General features: G+C 38.8%; 4 protein-coding genes across 5 annotated transcripts; 2 read left to right on the top strand and 2 right to left on the bottom strand.

Moving 5' to 3' along the window:
• Positions 1 to 167: 167 nt before the first annotated feature.
• LOC113749571 lies at positions 168 to 2236 on the top strand. 2 transcript variants are annotated; one of them, XM_027293355.1, is made up of 2 exons: positions 168 to 711; positions 2214 to 2236. In XM_027293355.1, the coding sequence occupies exon 1, from the start codon at positions 377 to 379 to the stop codon at positions 695 to 697; it is 321 nt and encodes a 106-aa protein (XP_027149156.1). In that variant the 5' UTR covers positions 168 to 376; the 3' UTR covers positions 698 to 711; positions 2214 to 2236. The 2 variants fall into 2 exon arrangements, with proteins under 2 accessions (XP_027149156.1, XP_027149155.1); XM_027293354.1 differs by lacking the exon at positions 2214 to 2236 and adding an exon at positions 1188 to 1497.
• Positions 2237 to 6123: 3887 nt separating this feature from the next.
• On the top strand, positions 6124 to 12142 carry LOC113748621 (L-ascorbate oxidase homolog). Its single transcript, XM_027292109.1, has 8 exons — positions 6124 to 6424; positions 6667 to 6776; positions 8769 to 9039; positions 10076 to 10178; positions 10423 to 10768; positions 10859 to 11224; positions 11378 to 11456; positions 11554 to 12142. Exons 1-8 carry the CDS (start codon positions 6275 to 6277, stop codon positions 11764 to 11766), a joined length of 1638 nt encoding a protein of 545 aa, XP_027147910.1. The 5' UTR covers positions 6124 to 6274; the 3' UTR covers positions 11767 to 12142.
• Positions 12143 to 12388: 246 nt separating this feature from the next.
• LOC113748622 (F-box protein SKIP23-like) lies at positions 12389 to 13838 on the bottom strand. The gene has a single exon (XM_027292110.1). The coding sequence runs from the start codon at positions 13671 to 13673 to the stop codon at positions 12459 to 12461; it is 1215 nt and encodes a 404-aa protein (XP_027147911.1). The 5' UTR covers positions 13674 to 13838; the 3' UTR covers positions 12389 to 12458.
• A 1660-nt stretch (positions 13839 to 15498) lies between these two features.
• On the bottom strand, positions 15499 to 18747 carry LOC113750182 (tRNA pseudouridine synthase A-like). Its single transcript, XM_027294141.1, has 3 exons — positions 17371 to 18747; positions 16975 to 17280; positions 15499 to 15909 (listed from the first exon to the last, which is right to left on the bottom strand). Exons 1-3 carry the CDS (start codon positions 18618 to 18620, stop codon positions 15900 to 15902), a joined length of 1566 nt encoding a protein of 521 aa, XP_027149942.1. The 5' UTR covers positions 18621 to 18747; the 3' UTR covers positions 15499 to 15899.
• Between the last annotated feature and the right edge of the window lie 595 nt (positions 18748 to 19342).

Raw genomic sequence — 19342 nt, forward strand, 5'->3', positions numbered from 1 at the left:
TTAGTTAGTTCCTAAGCTGATTAAAAAGATTCAATGTTAGATTATGTTCAGAAAAGATTCAATTTTTGCTGGCATTTAAGAAATTTAACAGTGATGTATGGAAAAAATAAAGCAACCAGAGTGAAGTACGAAAAGCGATCGTCAAACTCAATCCGAGTCAGATTCAATTAGGCTCGTTTAACGGGGCTGCTGTTGGCTTAATTAGGGTTTTATGCGTTTGCAATACGAGAAGACAACATCGGGGCCTCTCAATTCAATTAATTTAAAGGGGTGTTTCCTCCAGAGGAAATCCGGAAAAATACTAGTAGTACGCTGCTGTTGTAGCTGAAAAGTGATACGGTAGAACAGCGGGCCTCTCAATCAGTTTCGGCCAGCCATGGCTCCCTCTGCGCCACCTTCAAGCTCCGGCGCTCAATACCCGAAGAAGTCACTCGGGCTCGTAGCAAATGCCATGAAAAGAAAACATAGCTTTATACAGTTGTTCATGATGACCGGAATCTTACTATTGAGCGTTAGATCGCTGGGTCAAAAGTACCGCCTCCACGAGCTCCAGGAAGACGCTGCCGCTCTCAAACAAGAGCAAGAGGGCCTTATTAATCGAAAGAACCACATCAAGCAAAGCCTCCTTGCTGAAGCTGCTCGTGACCCCTCTGGCCTTTTTACTACGAGGCTCCGCCTCCTCTTCGGTGAAGACTGAAGCCACATACACCAGTAAATATGCTTTTTCATACTAAAATAGAGTCGCTCTTGACTTTTTTTTTGCTTCTTGGGATTTTTTTTTTTTTCTTATCGGAATTTGCTTCTTCATAACACATATCTGGGTTTAGGGTTTAAGTGACGTTTTGTGCTGTTGACTATTGATACTTAATCTGATGTGGAGTGGGTTTCTGGACGTTCCTGAAATGCATTTCTAGTTATTGCATAACTGTTCGTGTGAAAACTGGCAGTCATTGGTTAATTATCAGATATATTCTGCATTAGGTTTTGCTTGACATTATGCAGATGGAATTATGGGATAAACGTGTAATGGGATGATAGGATTTAGGAAGAAGCTTGCTGAAAAAGCTATTATTCTCTTCTTCTAATTGTGGTATATGCAATATCACTGAAGAAGCAAGAACTGAACAAAATAAGCGATTGTTTACCGTCCTACATAGGCCTTTGATACAATTGTGTATTCTTTACAGCTATAGATGCAATTCTGTATTCAAATCATATCCCCTTCTGCCACATGCCAGAGCATTGAGCAAATTGAGGGACGGGTAAATCTAAATGTTGCATTTGAGTTACTGAGAGTTCATGTAACTATTGATGCTATGACAGCTTTTTCATACTTAAAGCTGAGTGTTCTAACTTGCAAGTCATGTCTATCCTAGATTCTATTTGTGGACTAGTTTTCAGCTCCCCAGGAATGTTGGGCAAGCGTCCTCTTACTTGGTAACTGAATAGGGGTCTGTATGCGACTATTAATACTATGCCAGCATTTCTACATTCAAACCGGGTGTTCAAACTAGCAAGTTATGTCTTGCCTAGCAGTTGTTCACAGATAATGGCTAATTATAATTACTCTGAAATATGAATTATGGTGAAAACGAACAACTTATTTTGCTCTGTTTAAGTGACACTGTGTTAGATCATCTAAAGTTGGAGAGTGGCATCAGATAAAAATCTTTCGTTGTGGTGCTTGGTTCTTTGCTCAAATTCAATTATGATGCATCTCTGGTGTTTCTCTTTCCTTTTGCGTTACATTGCTCGCCGATCATATACAGTTTTGCTCTTCCATTTAATTGGGTTTAAAGTTGCCCCTACAGCTTGGTCAAGGAGGGTTGAGAATGACTACTGCATTCTGCAATTTGGCTGGCCAAGTGCCTGCAAATTGTCAGATAGTTCGCGACTCTTGATCCTTCCCCGATGTATGTGAGTTTGTTCAAAATCTTCGTATTTGAAGACGAATTATAGCTGTTCAAAACCAGATTCTAAGGGCTCCTTGCAGAATAGTTCAATTTGACTGAAGTTGGAAGTTCTGTGGTTTCAACTTTTTCTTTCGTGACACGATAAACATTACTTTGTTAACTCAGAAATTATTTCAGATTTGTAAATTTTCAATAGAGGGAGGAAACACGTGGACCTACTGTGAGATACCTAGATTTGAAATTCACCCATTATCCTACCCGAAGAAGTCTTAACTCCATTTGAACTTGGATCATATGCAGGTGCAGTCAAGGTTGAATAGTGAGAAAGAAAGGAGGTTCAAAATTGTCGGTAGACGTTTTGCTTTTCATTTTCTTTTGGGGTGTCCAACTTGGAGCTGTCCTTTCTTCTTCTCCTTGGTCCTTTTTTTTTTTTTTTTTTGGGTGGCCCTCTCTTGAAAGTTGAATCCTTATGGGACCAATTTTCTCGTATGACAGCCTGTATTATTTACGGCAGTGTCAGATTGTGAAGAAGTGGATAGGAAAAGGTCCAGATGCAAAGTAGTGTGTGTGATTCGGTTGCATACTGGTCATAAATTGCTACTCCTGTTAAGAGTAATGGGCTATTTAAAGCTCGATGCTTCTGCCAAAAAAAGGAAAAAAGATTGACACGGGGATAACTTGATTGTGGATCAGATTATTAGATTTCGGGATCGGCGATCTTCTGTTCGTGTACTTTTGGCATCATTGTTGATGCAGCAAATTCCGATCGTCCTAAATCGTCATCGGGCAGATCACAGCAAAAATGTAGCGCTGTTAATCGAACAAATTTGGAAGTTTAATTGAGTAGAGCCCGAGGTCATTGATGCTTGAACATAACGTCTAGCTAAATTCAGCTAAAAGACTTTTCGTCTTGTCGTGCCAGCAAATTCCATGCTTTTTTTTTTTGGTTCTCACTTCCCTACCTATTGGGTGGAAATGGAATGCAATACCACTGGGTATCTTCGTTAATACGTTAGGTTTGCTGGTTAGGGTTTCGTTTGATAAAACTGAATCTGAATTTTGAATTCTGAATATTGAAACAATTAATTTGCTGAATTTTAAGTACTGAAAAGAAATATATGAATTTTAATGTTAAACCTATTTATACTGTTTGATAAACATTTATAACTGAATGCTTAATAAGTTAAATTTGATAATTTTGTCCTTATATCTTTTCATCCAAAAAAAAAAGAAATAAAACCTATGATTTAATTAGCTTAAAATTGTTAGGTATGAAAATGATAATATTTATTTTTAAATCAAATTAATTTAAAAGATGAAATATATTATATGAGAAGTATGGAGAAGATGTGAAAATCATTTAAAAGGGAGAAAAGAGAAATAGAAAATCATTAGATAGAAAATATGAGGTTGTTTAATTAGATAAGAATTTTAAACATGATTAACAAACAAGAGTAGATTTGATAGATACTATAAGATAGTTGAAATAATTCTATTGATTCTTATCAGAATTAAGCATTCAGTTAGGATTCTTGTGCTGAAAAAAATACACACAAATTCAGTAAATAGATTTTCATTTATCAAACACTCAAAACATATGAATGTCTGAAAAAGTTCAGATTCAGCACTTTTTTATGTTATCCAAGCAGAACCTAGGTCTTTTTCCTTTTAACTCTTGTACTAATACAATATGGTACTAGCATGAAATGTTGTCCATCCCTTTCTGGAAATGATCCTACTTCCTACCCATTGAATTCCCTCATATTGATGATGCTTTTAATTATCATCATTGATCATACCAATGGGTCAGGTGAGGTGTCCGTCAAGCCACTAATCGCGCCAACTGGGTCCTAGAATGGCTTTGATCCAGATGTTTCCAGCAGTGTTAGACCCGTGCTGGTGGTTGGAGTCTACCGACATCCGGTTGGAATTAGAATATTGCAGTTCAAATTTGACCCAATTTGCCGCGTTAATGGCTTCATATCATAAGTCTAATGGGGGTTTCGGCTAATCAATAATCATGAATTGAGATGCAATCATGGCACGTGCTGCCTCAAAAATGAAAAAACCAATCAGCCAGCCCCAGCCCCAGCGAGCGGAGGGGCCGCTCCGGTCTCCCTGTGGCTGTTGCCTTAGCCTTCACGTTTGAATTTTGTTCACAGGCCACAGCTGTCTTTGTTTTGTTTTTCTACCCGTATTCCCACGTCAAAATGTAGACTAGAATCATTTGATTTGTGATACACTACTAGAAAATATATAGAAATTGTGTGTGTATACTATATTCCTCTTTTTCTAAGTAGTGGAAGCGGGCCGCAGCACTACTACTACTACTTAATTTTTGACACTCAACACTCTCTCTCTCTCTCTTTTTCTTTTCTTTTTCAGAGGTTTTTTTTTTTTTTTTTTTAACTCCGAGCCCGGTCAATGAAGGCACATGGTATTATTATGGGATTATACCAGAATAATGCAACATATATCCTTAACTTCTGAATGCTTATACTAATATACGTAATTGGCAGATTAGGAAGATCAAATATCAGAACTTGTTGCATGCATGCAGTCAATGCAGATGCAGACTATGGCCACAGTAGTAGTAGTAAAATTTAAGGGAAGTGGTGGCACATATCAGAGCAGACCGACATGTCACATGATTTGATTTGCTGGTACCGAATATAACTTTTACATATTTATAGCGCAACGGATTTTCTGTCCCATATTCCGTGCCATTTTTTGTCTCACTTTTTATTATATTGCTATTTCTCCTAGATAAACATCACATTTTAGTTCTTTTTTGCTATTAATAGTTATTGGATTTTAAAGAAACAAAAAAGAATTAAAACATGATGTTTATATAGAAAAAATATCAATATAATAAAAAGTGAGACAGAGAGTGGCACAGGATGTGGGACAGAAGATCCATTACGATTTTACATCCCCGGACCGATAATAGTGAACATGTTTTAACCTTCTTAACTCATTAGGGTTGTGGACCGAAATGATTAAACTAACAAGACACAAAATTATTCTCCCTCCAGTCCAGTACCATGCCGCCAGGCTCACCAAAAAATCCTTTTTTTTACCTGCACGTGAACGGAATTTTAACAAATCGATTCTACTGCCCCTTCTGGATCTCCTTATTAGTACTATTAAAATTCCAACATCTTCATGTCCGCCATATTTGTTGAGACAGAGGTGCCTATTATTAAAATCATAAAGTACTAAGTACTACTTTTTAAACCACCCTGACCCCGCCACTAAGTATAAAAAATTTTAAGAGTAATTTTATCTTTCCGTTCTTGGTTAGGTTAGGTAACAGTGATGAGGTCTCTAAATTTTTTTTTTTTTTCCTTCAGTGAAGTATCCGACTGCATTGGCAACCGACTAGTCCTCCACTGGACCCTGGCCCCTGGCCCCACCTCACCAAAAAATCAGAGATTGTTAACATAGTGAGAATCGACCACGAGACCAAAGGTCCTAAAGAGGATATCCCTCGGCCAGCCGCTCTGCACCCGGAGGCATGAGGTCTCTAATTCAACCCTCCGCTTTTTAATAACGATTTCACAACAGCACCGATGCGCTCGCCATATCATTACATATACCAGGGGAGAAGTTGGGAAGTGAGAAGTACGTGCTGGGTTTTAAAGAGGAAGGTGTGGGACCTCCCACCTGCAACTCAGCACATGCATTCTCCGTGGCTGGTGCCCAAAACCGCCCTCCGTGTCCATTTTAAGTTTTACTCGCTCACTCCTGGCTCCTTCCTCTTGAGTCCACCACCACCACCACCACCCCCACCCCCAGCCTCCATAGTCCATCGGACCAAGTAGAAGGAAACAAATTAAGAGCATGTGGAAAGGCCAGTGGCCCGTCAATTTTGTACGCGTGGACCCCGCCACCGACACCCCAATTGTTTTCTCTTCCTACATTCTTCTCTCCTTTTTCTCTTCCTTATTATTACATGATATCAGTAGTGTATTTTTCAAACCTTTAATCCAATCCTGTGGTAGACTGGTGTTTGTAAACATTTTTCACCCGCGCACCGAAAAATTACCGTGTGAATGTGTGTTTGCGTTTGTGTACGTCACTTTCCTCTGTTTTTTCTATTTTCTTTTTTTTTTTTGAAAAAAAAAACTTTCCTCTGTTAGAACAAATCTGTAGCGCGCTTTAAATAACGCGCCATCCCTCTATCATTCACTTCCCTCCTATCCTTTCTTTTCAGTTCCCTCCCTCCACTGCTCTCTCTCTCTCTTCCAGTTTAAAGTTCCTTCCACTCCATTCTCGGTTTTTTTTCAAAAAAAAAAAATAAAATCTCAAAGCTCATCGGAAAGGAAAACCGTGGAAGTTGCAGAGTAGTCAGGACAGTGATGAAAATGCCGCTAAAATCAGCGGCCGTGTTGTTTACTGCTACTTGTGCAGTGCTTTTTGCCGCCATTGCTAAAGCCGAGGATCCCTACCTATTCTTTAACTGGAATGTTACTTACGGCACCATCTATCCACTCGGCGTTCCCCAGCAGGTTTGCTTAATTTATTACTTACGGCACCATCAATATGATCTGATGTGGTGGTCAACTGCTTTACCATCTAAAATGAGTACATATCGTATTATCAGTCCATGGTCAGTCATTGCCCTTCTGGTTGATCTGTTCTTACTACATTTAGCAACTAACTTGGAGGAAGAATATATTGATGGTTTTTTTTGATTAAAAAAAAGAAGTTATTGATCTGTTTAATTTGGTTTGCAAACTTTAATTTGCAGGGCATCTTGATCAACGGACAATTCCCTGGTCCTGACATTCACTCTGTCACCAATAATAATCTCGTTATCAACGTGTTCAACAGCTTAACCGAACCTTTTCTCCTTTCCTGGTAAGAACAATCATCTACTATCATTATTGTTATTGTTGATTTTTACTACTCCGTTCCTCCTCCTCCCTCCATCAGATTTTCCACCGTCCCAATCGCTACCGGCCTCAACCCTCAAATGCACAAAATTTTATGCATTCCTCCTTATTGATTACACTGTAACTTTGCTGCTCCTAATAAATGCTGGGATGGAAATTTGGAACGTTCATCCCCAGTTCCTTATCGTTTTCATCTAGCTAGGCTGTAACCAGAGGTTTTTGAGCAGATTTTATCAGCATGCGTTTTGAGTTTTGCATGTTCGCCTCGCTGACAGGTAATTTGTTACTAAATAGTTAGTACGCAACCAACCCATCCATTCTCCGTGATAGAATGTAGGATAGCTCCCACGTAGACGTAATCCTTGCTTAAGCTGGTCGTAGTTCTTTTTTTTTTCTCCCCTTTTTTTGGGATTCACGACCTTCCAGAATATACTAATATACCAGTATATAGATTATACCAGTTGCTTGTAGGATTAATTACAGCATCAAGTGATGTCAAAATTTAATGACAAATTCATTGCTTATTACTCCATCACTACCATATTCCATGTGGTAAATGCGAAGCGGTAAAACTTCACCGAAGGCTTTTGTTTCTAAGTCAGGAAATGGTATCATACATACATTATCTTGTAGTCACGAGATGGTGATAGATCCATTCATTCCATGGCACTTTCTTTAGGCTAAACTTCAAAAAGTGAGCTGCACATGTTTAGTACCAGTAGTGTTTTGTGCAAAATTGCTTCTTCTTTTTTTTTTTTTTGGTAATTGGGCAGCAGTGGGGTCAGAGGCTGCCCTTTTTTTCTGATCATATAAGCTAGTATGATTGATCTATTGGTAAAAATATTTTTCTTCGATCAAAGACAGTTATTGTAATCAGTAGATTCATTCATGTAATGGGAGGAAAACTAGAAGATTGAAACAACGCACATGGTTTCTAATGTCGGATGTGCTCTCTGGAGTAAATCTGTTGGGTGCTTCAATAGCACATAGGATGATTTTAGGCCTTGTTTGGAATGCAATTTTTCAAATTTCTACAATAATTTTTCTATCAAAAATTTTAAAAAAAATACAATTCAAACATAACCTTAGTCTTCGACCTGGTGTACGTTTACATTCTAAGCAGCCCCCACTTCTATTGATCAACTCGTAAAACATCAACCCAAAAATGGGGAGAAAAAACAAGAAGAACGAAAGATGAGATCTTTGGCTCTCAACATTTTTTTTCTAGGATAAAGAGAAACGTAGAAAAAGAAAATGCAGAGAGATTGATGAAAATCCTGGACCTATATCTTTTTTTTTTTTTTTGGCTGAGGAAAAATTGATGCGGGAATAAAGGAGTAGTTTTTAACTATAGTCGTAACTCTTGAGCCCCTAGTGTACGGCAAGTAAAATCGGGGCCATCTTGGAGGATGTGCCGGTGCAGTTACAAGTTACAACAACACACTCGGTCCATAAAGCTGAATATGCATAATGTACTGGACTATTCATTTCAGGTCCTTTTGTCAAATCGAAAGCCAAGCCAGCTTAGATTCGCTTATTGTATTTTTTGCTCATGATCAGAGCCACTGAAACATGGACAAAAGCCAGAAAGATGCAGCAGCCACAAAAGAAGTGAGACAGCAATTAAACAGCCAATTTGGCCTTTTACAGCAGAAATTCGCGTCGGAGCATTATTATTTTTCGAGTTTATATTGGACTACTACTAAATCATTTTGGATAAGCTGGTTTAGCGATTTTAATACAGTTAGTTCTTGCTACTGAAATATGATGGCCCCTAGAAAATGGGAACTGGCTTCCGAAAAACAAAAATGAACCACATTCTCACTGATCTAGTATTATTACCAGCCAGATTAGTTAATCGAAGTAGTTCTTCCTGATCTTTCGTGAGCCTTATTCAAAATTTTCTTACAACGCTGTGTAGTGTACTTGGTTAACATTAGTATCTACTTGGCATCAGGAGCGGAATCCAAAATAGGAGAAACTCCTATGTGGATGGAGTTTACGGGACAACGTGCCCAATTCCTCCGGGCAAAAACTACACATACATCCTTCAAGTGAAAGATCAAATCGGAAGCTTCTATTACTTCCCTTCCCTCGCATTCCACAAGGCTGCTGGCGGATTTGGAGGCTTCAGAATTCTCAGCAGATCTGTAATCCCTGTTCCTTTCGCCGAACCAGCTGGTGATTTCACTGTTCTTATTGGAGATTGGTACAGCAAGAACCACACGGTAAGAATTCTTTTTATTGCAAAAGAATAAAAATAAAAAATGGAAATTAACAATCATGATGTTTCATCTATGCATGCTGGATAATGCCAGATGGAATCTCGCTTTTTACAATTTCGGGAAGACTAGTACAGACCCATAATTTGGTTGTTGGAAAACAGCAAAATAGAAAAACATACCTATGTCTTTGGGTTGCATGTGGAAAGTGTTCTGTGTTTGCACTTGAAGAGATGGTCCCGTCCACTTTGTCCGGTGTGTGTAGTATTAGTACAGTGTACACCTTAACCATTGCGGGGCAGCATTTAATTGTTTGAAATTGATCGAAGCCTGGTTCACATGGTTGGTTAAATTTTCTGCTTTTATTTGCACTTTTGGTCCGGGGCCATTCCCACTCCTTTACCCACCTAAAATTGGTTGGGACCCCTCACTGGAAGATTTGAATGGGCAACTTTCATGACTTTTGGACTTCCGCGGCCCAAGTGGCGAAGGGCTCGTGATTGAGTACTTGATGGATTCCTTTCAGATGACTCCTTTTTTTTTTCTCTTTTTTTTTTTTTTTTGGGGTGGTGGGGGGTGTGTGGAAAGAAAAAGTTAAAAGAGTAGTTGGTTGATGCTTTTTCCAGATAGTAGTTGAGCCATGATACCACATATTCAATATGTCGTGCTCAAATTCGCTGGACATGAATCGTGGCATTTTTTTTTTTTTTTTAAATTTTTCCTGAAAACACAAGTATAAATTTCTAGTGGCTGATTTGTGAAGACGAAATGCTTTTGCTCTGGACTGAACTAACCAGCTTATTGCTTTATTACTGGGGCCGCAGCCTTTCCAGTTTTTGCCACGTTCTAGGCCCACCACCACATTACTAGTCGACAAAGGTTGTCTACTAGAGAGAGTTGCAATACATTAATTATATTGAATATGACTTCTAATTTGTATTCACTATCCGCACATGTTTAAAAAAAATAAAAATGAAAAATGGTTTGGAGAATTTCCTTCAATTTTCTGAGTTAGAAACACTTTTCCTTTTTGTCGATGTAGGTCCTGAAGAGAATTCTTGACGGGGGCCATAAGCTGCCTTTCCCCGATGGGATACTTATTAACGGACGCGGTCCTAATGGCACCTCCCTCACTTTTGAACAAGGTACTAAATACTTGCACCACGCCGCGTTTGAACATTTTATTATTTTGCGCCTTCCTGCCTCCTTTGTCCCAATCTTAACATTTCCTATTTAGATTAGAAGGTGTAGGCAATAACAAAGTAAAAATGTTCCCCAAAGGCAGCAAACGAGATGGATGATGATTTGTAATTTAATTATTTTTGGTCGGTGCTGGTGTTTAAGACTTCTTGTCAATCCTCACTCTTGTGATCTGATGGACTGGAACAGGAAAAACTTACAGACTCAGAATATCAAACGTTGGATTGCAACATTCCCTCAACTTCCGCATTCAGGGACACAACTTGAAGCTGGTAGAAGTGGAGGGTACTCATACCTTGCAAAATACCTATTCATCAATTGATGTTCATGTTGGCCAGTCCATGTCTGTTCTAGTTACAGCAGACCAGCCTCCCCAGGACTACTTCATCGTGGTAAATACCCGGTTCACTAGTCCCATCATCACTACCACTGGTTTTCTTCGCTACGCCAACTCAAACCGCCGCGCCTCAGGTCCAATTCCTGGTGGACCCACCATCCAAGTCGACTGGTCACTAAATCAGGCCCGTTCTATTAGGTAATGCTACTACTTGATACCCCTTCAAACTTTTGGAAAGTTTCATTAACATGTGTTTTTAATCAGTTAAATCTCTCTCATCTATTGTAGGACTAATCTCACAGCAAGTGGACCAAGGCCTAATCCACAGGGTTCATACCACTATGGCATGATAAACACAACCAGAACCATCAGGCTGGCCAGCTCTGCTGGACGGGTCAATGGCAAGCAGAGATATGCTGTCAATAGCGTCTCTTTTGTGCCGGCTGACACTCCGCTAAAATTGGCTGATTTCTTCAACATTCCTGGAGTTTACCGTGTTAACAGCATACCTAGTGCTCCTACAGGCGGAGGAATTTACCTAGACACATCTGTTCTGCAGGCTGACTACAGAGCCTTCATTGAGATTGTATTTGAGAACAACGAGGACATCATACAAAGTTGGCACCTCGATGGTTATGCTTTCTTTGTAGTCGGGTAAGCTTAAAAAGAGAAATGCTCTTAGTGGAATTTGAGTATCAATGGACCTGTAACTTGAGTTGAGCTTGTGCAGTTTGTGGTCTAGACATTTAGAAATTAAGATTACTACAGCTTTCTTTCCTCCCCCCTTAACGTGGCCTTGAACTGCAGAATGGATGGAGGACAGTGGACACCAGCTAGTAGAAATGGATACAATCTTAGAGATGCAGTTTTCCGCAGCACAACTCAGGTAGAAAGATTGAAATACTTGTTGATTGTATGTCTTGGGATAATGCACTCTCCATGTAAAAGTCAATTGATGTGTTCGTTGGTGTGTTGGGTTGCAGGTATATCCCAAGTCATGGACCGCAATTTATGTTGCACTTGACAACGTTGGAATGTGGCACCTGAGGACAGAGTTTTGGGCGCGACAGTACCTTGGACAACAATTCTACTTGAGGGTCTATACATCATCAACTTCTCTCAGGGATGAATTTCCCATTCCAAAGAATGCACTTCTTTGTGGAAGAGCATCTGGCCACCATACCCGGCCATTATAATCTATAATACTAAACTAGCGAATTACTCCAAGAAAGTTCCACGAAGTAGCCAGCAGCCGCGGAGAAGTTTGGTTACGATTAGCTCTAGTAAATTAAGAGCATAATTTTGCTGGCTTAGCTTGTAGGAGGACAAAGTAAGATTTAGCATTTTGCTAATCTCGTTCTTTCGTGTTCTTGGGTGCCAAATTAGCATCACTTATTAGGATCACGCATCTTAGCTACTTCGAAAAGACCTTGCCTCGAGGTCTCATTCTTTAAATTTCTGCCCAGAATTGTGTATTTCCTTTAACCCTTTACCTTCCATATATTTATCTTCCATATATACCGTTATGTTTTGATTATTGATAATAAATTTACTCCTGTTTTTTCTTTCAAACTCCATTGTTGCTGCTCTGGTAATTGTTCTCTAAGTTTGAAACCATCAACTCTTGGGATAGCTTTTGTATTCATACTTGTAACCAAATTTTTGGTTGCTGTTACTAATTATTTGAATCTCATACACATTAATCCCAAGCCAGGTTGAGGATAATCCAACATCTTCTTTACAAAGTTTTCACCACTCTTCATCATAGGACCACACACGTTAAAGGTCAGGCTGCTTCAGTCATGGAAAACGAATTTATGACACGAAAATAGGTACTAGATGCATTAGATCAAAAACATGTATAAAATAATGTACCGGTCAAGAGGTACTAGCAGGGATTGGGAGTGATCCAGATTGGGGGAGGCCACTGGAGGTGAGAGTGCGAAGTGCGAGGATAACAGGGCAATTGTTCTATAGTTCCATCCTCCAAGTTAAAAATTCCCAGATCATGATTCCCAGGGAAACCACTATAATCCAACTCACTGAAGTCATCAGTAAAGTAAATCCGATTCCCTCTGCATTCCGGAAAATCAGAAGCCACCAGAGCCAGTGAAGAATTCTCCCCTAGAAACAACATTGTGTCCCCCAAACTCATCACCCTCTCCCACTTGCTCCCGCTCAAGTCCAATTTAAACACGCGAAATTCACGAGTTTCATAGGTCCCAATACCAATCTGAAGCTGCCCTAATTCAGATGCAAGCTCTAAGTAGCGCGTAACCAATAACAACTCACCATTTGCAATCACCAAATACTGCATATCGCCATCGCTTAGTCCTGGGGTTCGGATGAACTCCACCCTGGGAGAATCCCCACCGACATCGCAAACCGCAATGCTGCCATTTTTATCCGCAGCATAAAACAACCCATTGAAATAAATAACATCCTCGCAAAAAGAACGAGCCCCCTCAATCAAACCCCATGAACTTAGGCCATCTTTCCAGTAAGCAAGGTCGCCTGTTTTATTGATAATTGCCAGAGCTAAAAATTTAGACCCGCCAGACGGGCTGTTGGAAAGAACAATTTTTTTAACAAAAGAATCCCGCATCTCCTTTAAACCACAGGTGTAAAACCGGCTCACATAATTTACATGGATGTCGTCGTCCGATGACTGGAGGACGTATTCGCGGCCGACGTTGAAGACGTCAAATCCTACCACATAGGGGAATGTAGAGAGAGGCGGGAGGTCGATTTTGGCTCGGGTAAGCGGATTGACGAGGAAAATAGGAGGGTATTCGTCAAGCATCACAAGCCAGCCGTGAGAGGAACCGGAGTGGCGGCGACGATGGGAGGCTTCGGGGAGGTCGAGGACGTGGCATTTGTTGTCGGCGAGATTGAAGAAGGCCCTGCGGTGGCTGGAGGAGCGGCTCTGGGGAAGCATTAGCCAGGGGAGTTGACAGGGGAGGTGGGTTGGGGTTGTGGGAGTGGAGGTTCGCCAGGTAGTGCAGACTGCCCGAAATCGGATGTAATCAGCGTAAATTTTGAGATCGATTGAGATTTTCTGGATTAATTCCGGCGGGAGAGAAGACCAGTCGACGGAAGACATGTTTGGCTTCTTTTTTTTTATTCTCTCTTTTCTTCTTTTCTCAAGACGAAAGGATATTTGAGGATGATTTCAGAGAGTCGACTGTGGTTAATAGAAGTTCAGAAATGCTGGGGAGCACTATCACCGTTCAACTTCCTCCCGAGAAGTTCAGAAACGAATGAAAGAGTCCCCAGGGGGGCATACAGCATACTGGCACACTATCACTCTACCAAAAATGGAACTTTAATCCCCATCTTATGTTTTTGGGATAATTTCAGAAACCGCCCCTGAGAATTTTAATAATTTCTCTAGCCTCCTAAAGTTTGTAAAATTGCACAAAGCTCCCCTAAGGTTAAGTTTTTGATAACCAAATTAGTCCAATTAGAAAAGGTAACATTAAAAAACTACTTTAAGAAGAGGGATGAAACTTTTATTTCATAAATACCCCTTATTCATGTATATAAGTTGTATTAGTAAAAAAATAAAATAATTAAAAATAATAAATATACACATTTCACTACTTAAAAAGTTTATATTTAATAAATTAAACAACAAAACAACACTAATAATCATAAGATTTAATAAACAAATTAGTCATCTCTTTAGATATGATGTTTGCTATAATTCTTGTGATTTTGAACAAAAAAAGTTTTCAAATTTTGCCTTTATTTTCCTTTTATTCTCTTTTACTAATATCTAACGATTAAGTAATTAGAGTACTAATTAACTATTAATGACTCATTAATAAAAATAACTGTTGAAAATTTCTTTAATGAAGAACAATGACTTATATTAACAAAATAACATCAATTGATATACCTAATGAAAAAAGAAGAGAAAAGAAAGGCAAAATTCGAATAGTTTTTTTGTTACAAGAATCAAAGCAAATGGCATGTTAAAAAAGATGACTATTCTGTTTTGTTGAATATTGTGATCATTAATATAGTTTTTGTTACTTATTTGTATTGTCTAATTTATTAAATGTGAACTTTTTGAGTGGTGAAATGTGTGTATTAATTATTTCTAACTTTTAATTATTTTTATTCTTTTGCTAATATAACTTCAATACATGCATGAGAGGTATTTATAAACTAAAAGTTTCATCTCTCTTTTTAAAGTATTTTTTTAATATTCTAATTGGACTAATTTTGTTATCAAACCTTAATCTCAGGGGAGATTTGTATAATTTTATAAACTTTAGAAGATACTATTGAAATTATTAGAAATCTCAAGGAAAGTTTCTAAAATTATCCCAATGTTTTTTTTAAGACGAATTTGGCATCTCGACTGTACAATCGAGTCGAGTCGAATCAAATTTTGACCCAATCAAATCAAGTCTTGATTTAATTTTATCAAGTTCGAACTCAAATTCGAGATAGACAAGTTACCAATTTAAAGCTTGATTGAGTTCGACTCAAATTCAAGTCGAGCTCGAGATTGAATAAATAAAAAATTATTATTTTGCTTTTAAAAAATAAATAATATAATATTTTTAATAAATAATAAAATATTAAAAATATATATAATTTTACTATTAAAAAAATATATATATATATACTCGAATTTGCGAACTAACGAGTTTAATATTTTTAAACTCGAACTCGAAATTGAGTTTGATTTGACCGACTCGAGGTCTATATTGATCAAGCTTTGACTTGAGCCAAAGCTCGAGTCCTAATCCCAACTAACTATTTAATCTCGACTAACCGGTGTTACTCCCAGGAGGAGAGATAAATAAACACTTGGAAGTTGTTTAGTTTAACATTGCAAACATCCAAATTTCCAATATGGTCAGAAAATACCATCAATTTCGAAACAATGTCCCACAAGGCAACCATGGGCAAGAAACTCAATGCTGCATCAGCAATCGATACATTGCATGCGAAATCAATATATTGCAGACTTGTTTTCTATTTCTTTCCACAGTCAAAATACAATAGCACCACAAAAGTTTGAAATAATCTATTGCACATATATATAATTAACAAATACTTTAAAATGGAACATTAGGTTTGAATGTTTCACCAACTTCTGACCGCCAAGGCACCACCCAATAATGATTCCAACCCACGCGAACATTGGGCTTGATTCGCTTCCACCGTAGTTAGAGCTGAAAATCAAAGACCCCTTGCTTCCATATGAAACCTTCCAATAAAGTAGGATGAACTTGAGCCAAGCCTGCACGATCCTCCTGATGAGAGCAACCAATCCATGTTTTCCTCAACCATGCTCATCCGCTCAACGCGTTCACTTGTCACTGAAACACATCAAATTATCAGAACGTTTTTAGATCATTCATGCACCATTCTAATATGTTCTTCAGATGATTAGAATTCCCCCCCCCCCCCCTCTTTCCCCACTCTCTACAAAACAAATATGAAAAAAAAAAAATGACACGGTGAAATGAACCTCTTGAATTATAGCCTCATGCGCTTAATAAAGGAGGTTAATTCCTACAAGCCACAACGTCAAGTCCTCTGTTCAATACTAAAACGCAGGTAGAACATTTCCTGCATGCTCCTCCATGGATTGTCTATAGGGCTAACACCTCCACAGCAAGATTCACCCCAATCTTTCTATAAACTGATATAGTGCAGACATGGAAATCTTTCACTATCAAAATTACTTCAGTTTTTTGTGAATTCCACGAGTAATTACCCTGCTAATATCTGAACCAACAGTTAAGATTAAAAAAAAAAAAATTTTTTTGCACTACTACTCTGTGATTTCTCCCCCGTCCCATCAATTAAAAATAAAATCACACTGCACAAATTTTGTAATCACAATATCCCTATTGGCTAATGCAATTCGACTAATGGAAAGATGAGAAAAGATAACTAAATATTGCAATGGCCTTCCACTTCACAGAGCAAAAGTGTTGGCAGAATAAGCTATCTAAATGCTGAAGACCGTTTACAGAACAATACCCAAAAATGACAAAATAATCCTTCACATTAGGCAACGAAGCCCTACTTTGAGTCCATACTTAGCTCACAACAACTAAAGTGGCTGAAAATTCCAAGCTAGTTAGGAAAAGGTTCAAACCTTGACTAAAATTCGAATATCAGACAATGCATAAGCTAATTCTTGCAACTCTGCTTTCATGTACACAGCTTGAAATTTAGGCTATTCACTATGCATCTAATGCACCGGATCCACCCATGCATAATGTTAGTAACATGGGGAATTTATACAGGAAGATCGAGCACTTAAACAACAATATAAATTGGAAAGTTCACATATTAAGTACTGCTCAAGAGAAGGAGACACGAAAACATAGTACGCATACATACATGATACACAGGGCTATGAGGTAACTCACCCATCCTTGGCCTCAATCCCAAGACTTTCCACATCATTGTTAACGTTGTTGTTAATGAAGCGTAGATCAGGGTAATTACGATAATTCAGGGAATGCAACCAGAGGGCTACAACTCCTTCCTTGTGTTCTGTGGAGGCAATATGGGAGTAGATGTACTGCATTTTAAAGTCCTCTGCCTCCTCTGCATAGGTTTGCATGGATAACTCTTCATGACTGTCCTTCCACTTCTGATTGTAAGATGAGAAGAAGCACTCATCCAGGTAGAGTCCAACCTCAGGAGCCATAGGCACATTGATGTCAACATCCCTGAATTTAGGAAATATACTCCCCGCATGAAGCATTGCACGTGACATTAAACATAAATACAGACTGCAAAGGCACTATTAAACTACTTACTGTCGAAAAGCTGTTTCAATCAGTGATTCAGGAGCTATATTCCTCATAATGGCAACTGCAAGACCGATCATTTTCCGAATCTGATGAAGCATGAAGCTCTGTCCTATGACCTCGCACTTCACAAATTCAATGCCTTCAACATTGACGGTGGCTTTTGCATCAAAAGAGATAATGTATCTCCGGGCAGCTGGGTCCTCAGCTTTCGTCCTAGTTGTAAAATTATGAAAATTATGCGTTCCCTGGTAATATTGAAGAACCCTATTAAACCTCTCCCTCTCCTCCTCACCATAGCAAAAGTCGCTCTTTTTAATAGCTTTCACCTCCTCCTGATTCACATACTGAACTAAAACTTCGTCTTCCTCAGTTTTCTCAATGTCAAAACCTCCATTCTCTAATTCCTTTGGAGTGTCATCACTTAAATGGCCACCATGGTTACTAACATTAGCACCTAATGAAAAATCTTTGATTTTTTCCTCTGTCGTTCCAGCGTCCTGATTATTCGAGGAAATGCCTGACTCAAGTTTATCTACATCCAACCCAATCTTAGAATCAAAATTGCGCTTTCCCATTATTCCCTCTACCTTGCGACCTCTTTCAGAACACTCCAAGCACTTAACAAGCTCATTTTCAGAACCCAAACTAGCTAAAACACTCTCCCTATCACGATGACAGCTAGGATCAAGAGCAAAAACAGGAATCAAATACACATAGCGCCGCCTATCACAAAACTTTTTGGCATTAAACGATGCCGTCACACGTTTATAACCAAAGATCCGTATCTGGGGGGGCAGAATCGAATTCAAACGCTGGACCAAGCCAGGAGGGTCAACGTAAAACCGGCCCGAAACAACTTGCCCCACTGCGCTGACTCCCTTATCAGTTCGGGCGGACCTGGCCCAGTCGAACCGCTTCGGACAGCCCCGGTCTTGCTCGGGTACAGCGCCGGCGTGAAACAGTGCCTCTTCGAGGTCACCTTCGATGGTTTTAGCCCCGGGATTTTTTTGCATCCCCTGATAACCAACGCCGCAATAGGCGAAAAAGACGGCGATTTTGCGGCGCTTATATCTGGGTTTTTTCTGGGGCGTAGGACCCTCTTGAACTGAGGAAGGAGCGGTGTCAATATCTTCATCGTCGGATGTTGCGGAGGTAGTGGTGGACATTTTCAGTTTTTTGGGGTTTGGTTCTTCTTGCTGTTCTGCAGTGGGGAGTGAGGGGGAGGATAGGGCTGGAGGATGGGTTTCGTCGTCCATGGTTAGAAGCCAATAGTAGTATCGTAGATGGCCATGGAAGGTGAAAAGGATGAGGCTTGGGGTTGCTTACTCTAAAACCCTACTACGACTACTGCCAGGGAGGCAGGCAGGGGAGTTGAATTGAGCGACTCAAGTACCTCCAACTAAAGAGGGTAGGGATGGCAACGGGGGCGGGTGCCCGCCGGGGCTCTTGGGGCCGGGGTTGGGGGCGGGGCGGGGGGAATTTTTTCCCTTTCCGCAAAAAAAAAATTTATATATATATAATTATATATAATATGTAATTTAATTAGTTATAAACTTATGATAATGATATTATTAGTTAGATGTATTATATAATGTATATTAGTGTATGTAATATAATTGATATTATCAATTATACGAATAATTAGACATGTCTACTAATAGAATTTATTAATTAGTTATACTAAATTTACTAATACATTTATACTAAATTTCTAATTACACTTAATAGAATAACACTTTTTTCTCAAAAAAAAAGCACAAACACAATAATGAATTAGTGATTGTATTTGTACCAAAAGTGAAAACTTAACTATTTTAGTTGTATTTATTTCATCATGTTGGATTGTATTCAAATAACTTTTGTTTGATTGTTTTTATGAGTTTCAATTGTAAAATTAAAATGAATAATAATTTGATGATATGTTGATATTTTAATACTTGATTATTTATTAAAATTTAACTATAATAAAATTTTATTA

This window comes from Coffea eugenioides, chromosome 10 (assembly GCF_003713205.1).
Source record: "Coffea eugenioides isolate CCC68of chromosome 10, Ceug_1.0, whole genome shotgun sequence".
NCBI lineage: Eukaryota > Viridiplantae > Streptophyta > Magnoliopsida > Gentianales > Rubiaceae > Coffea > Coffea eugenioides.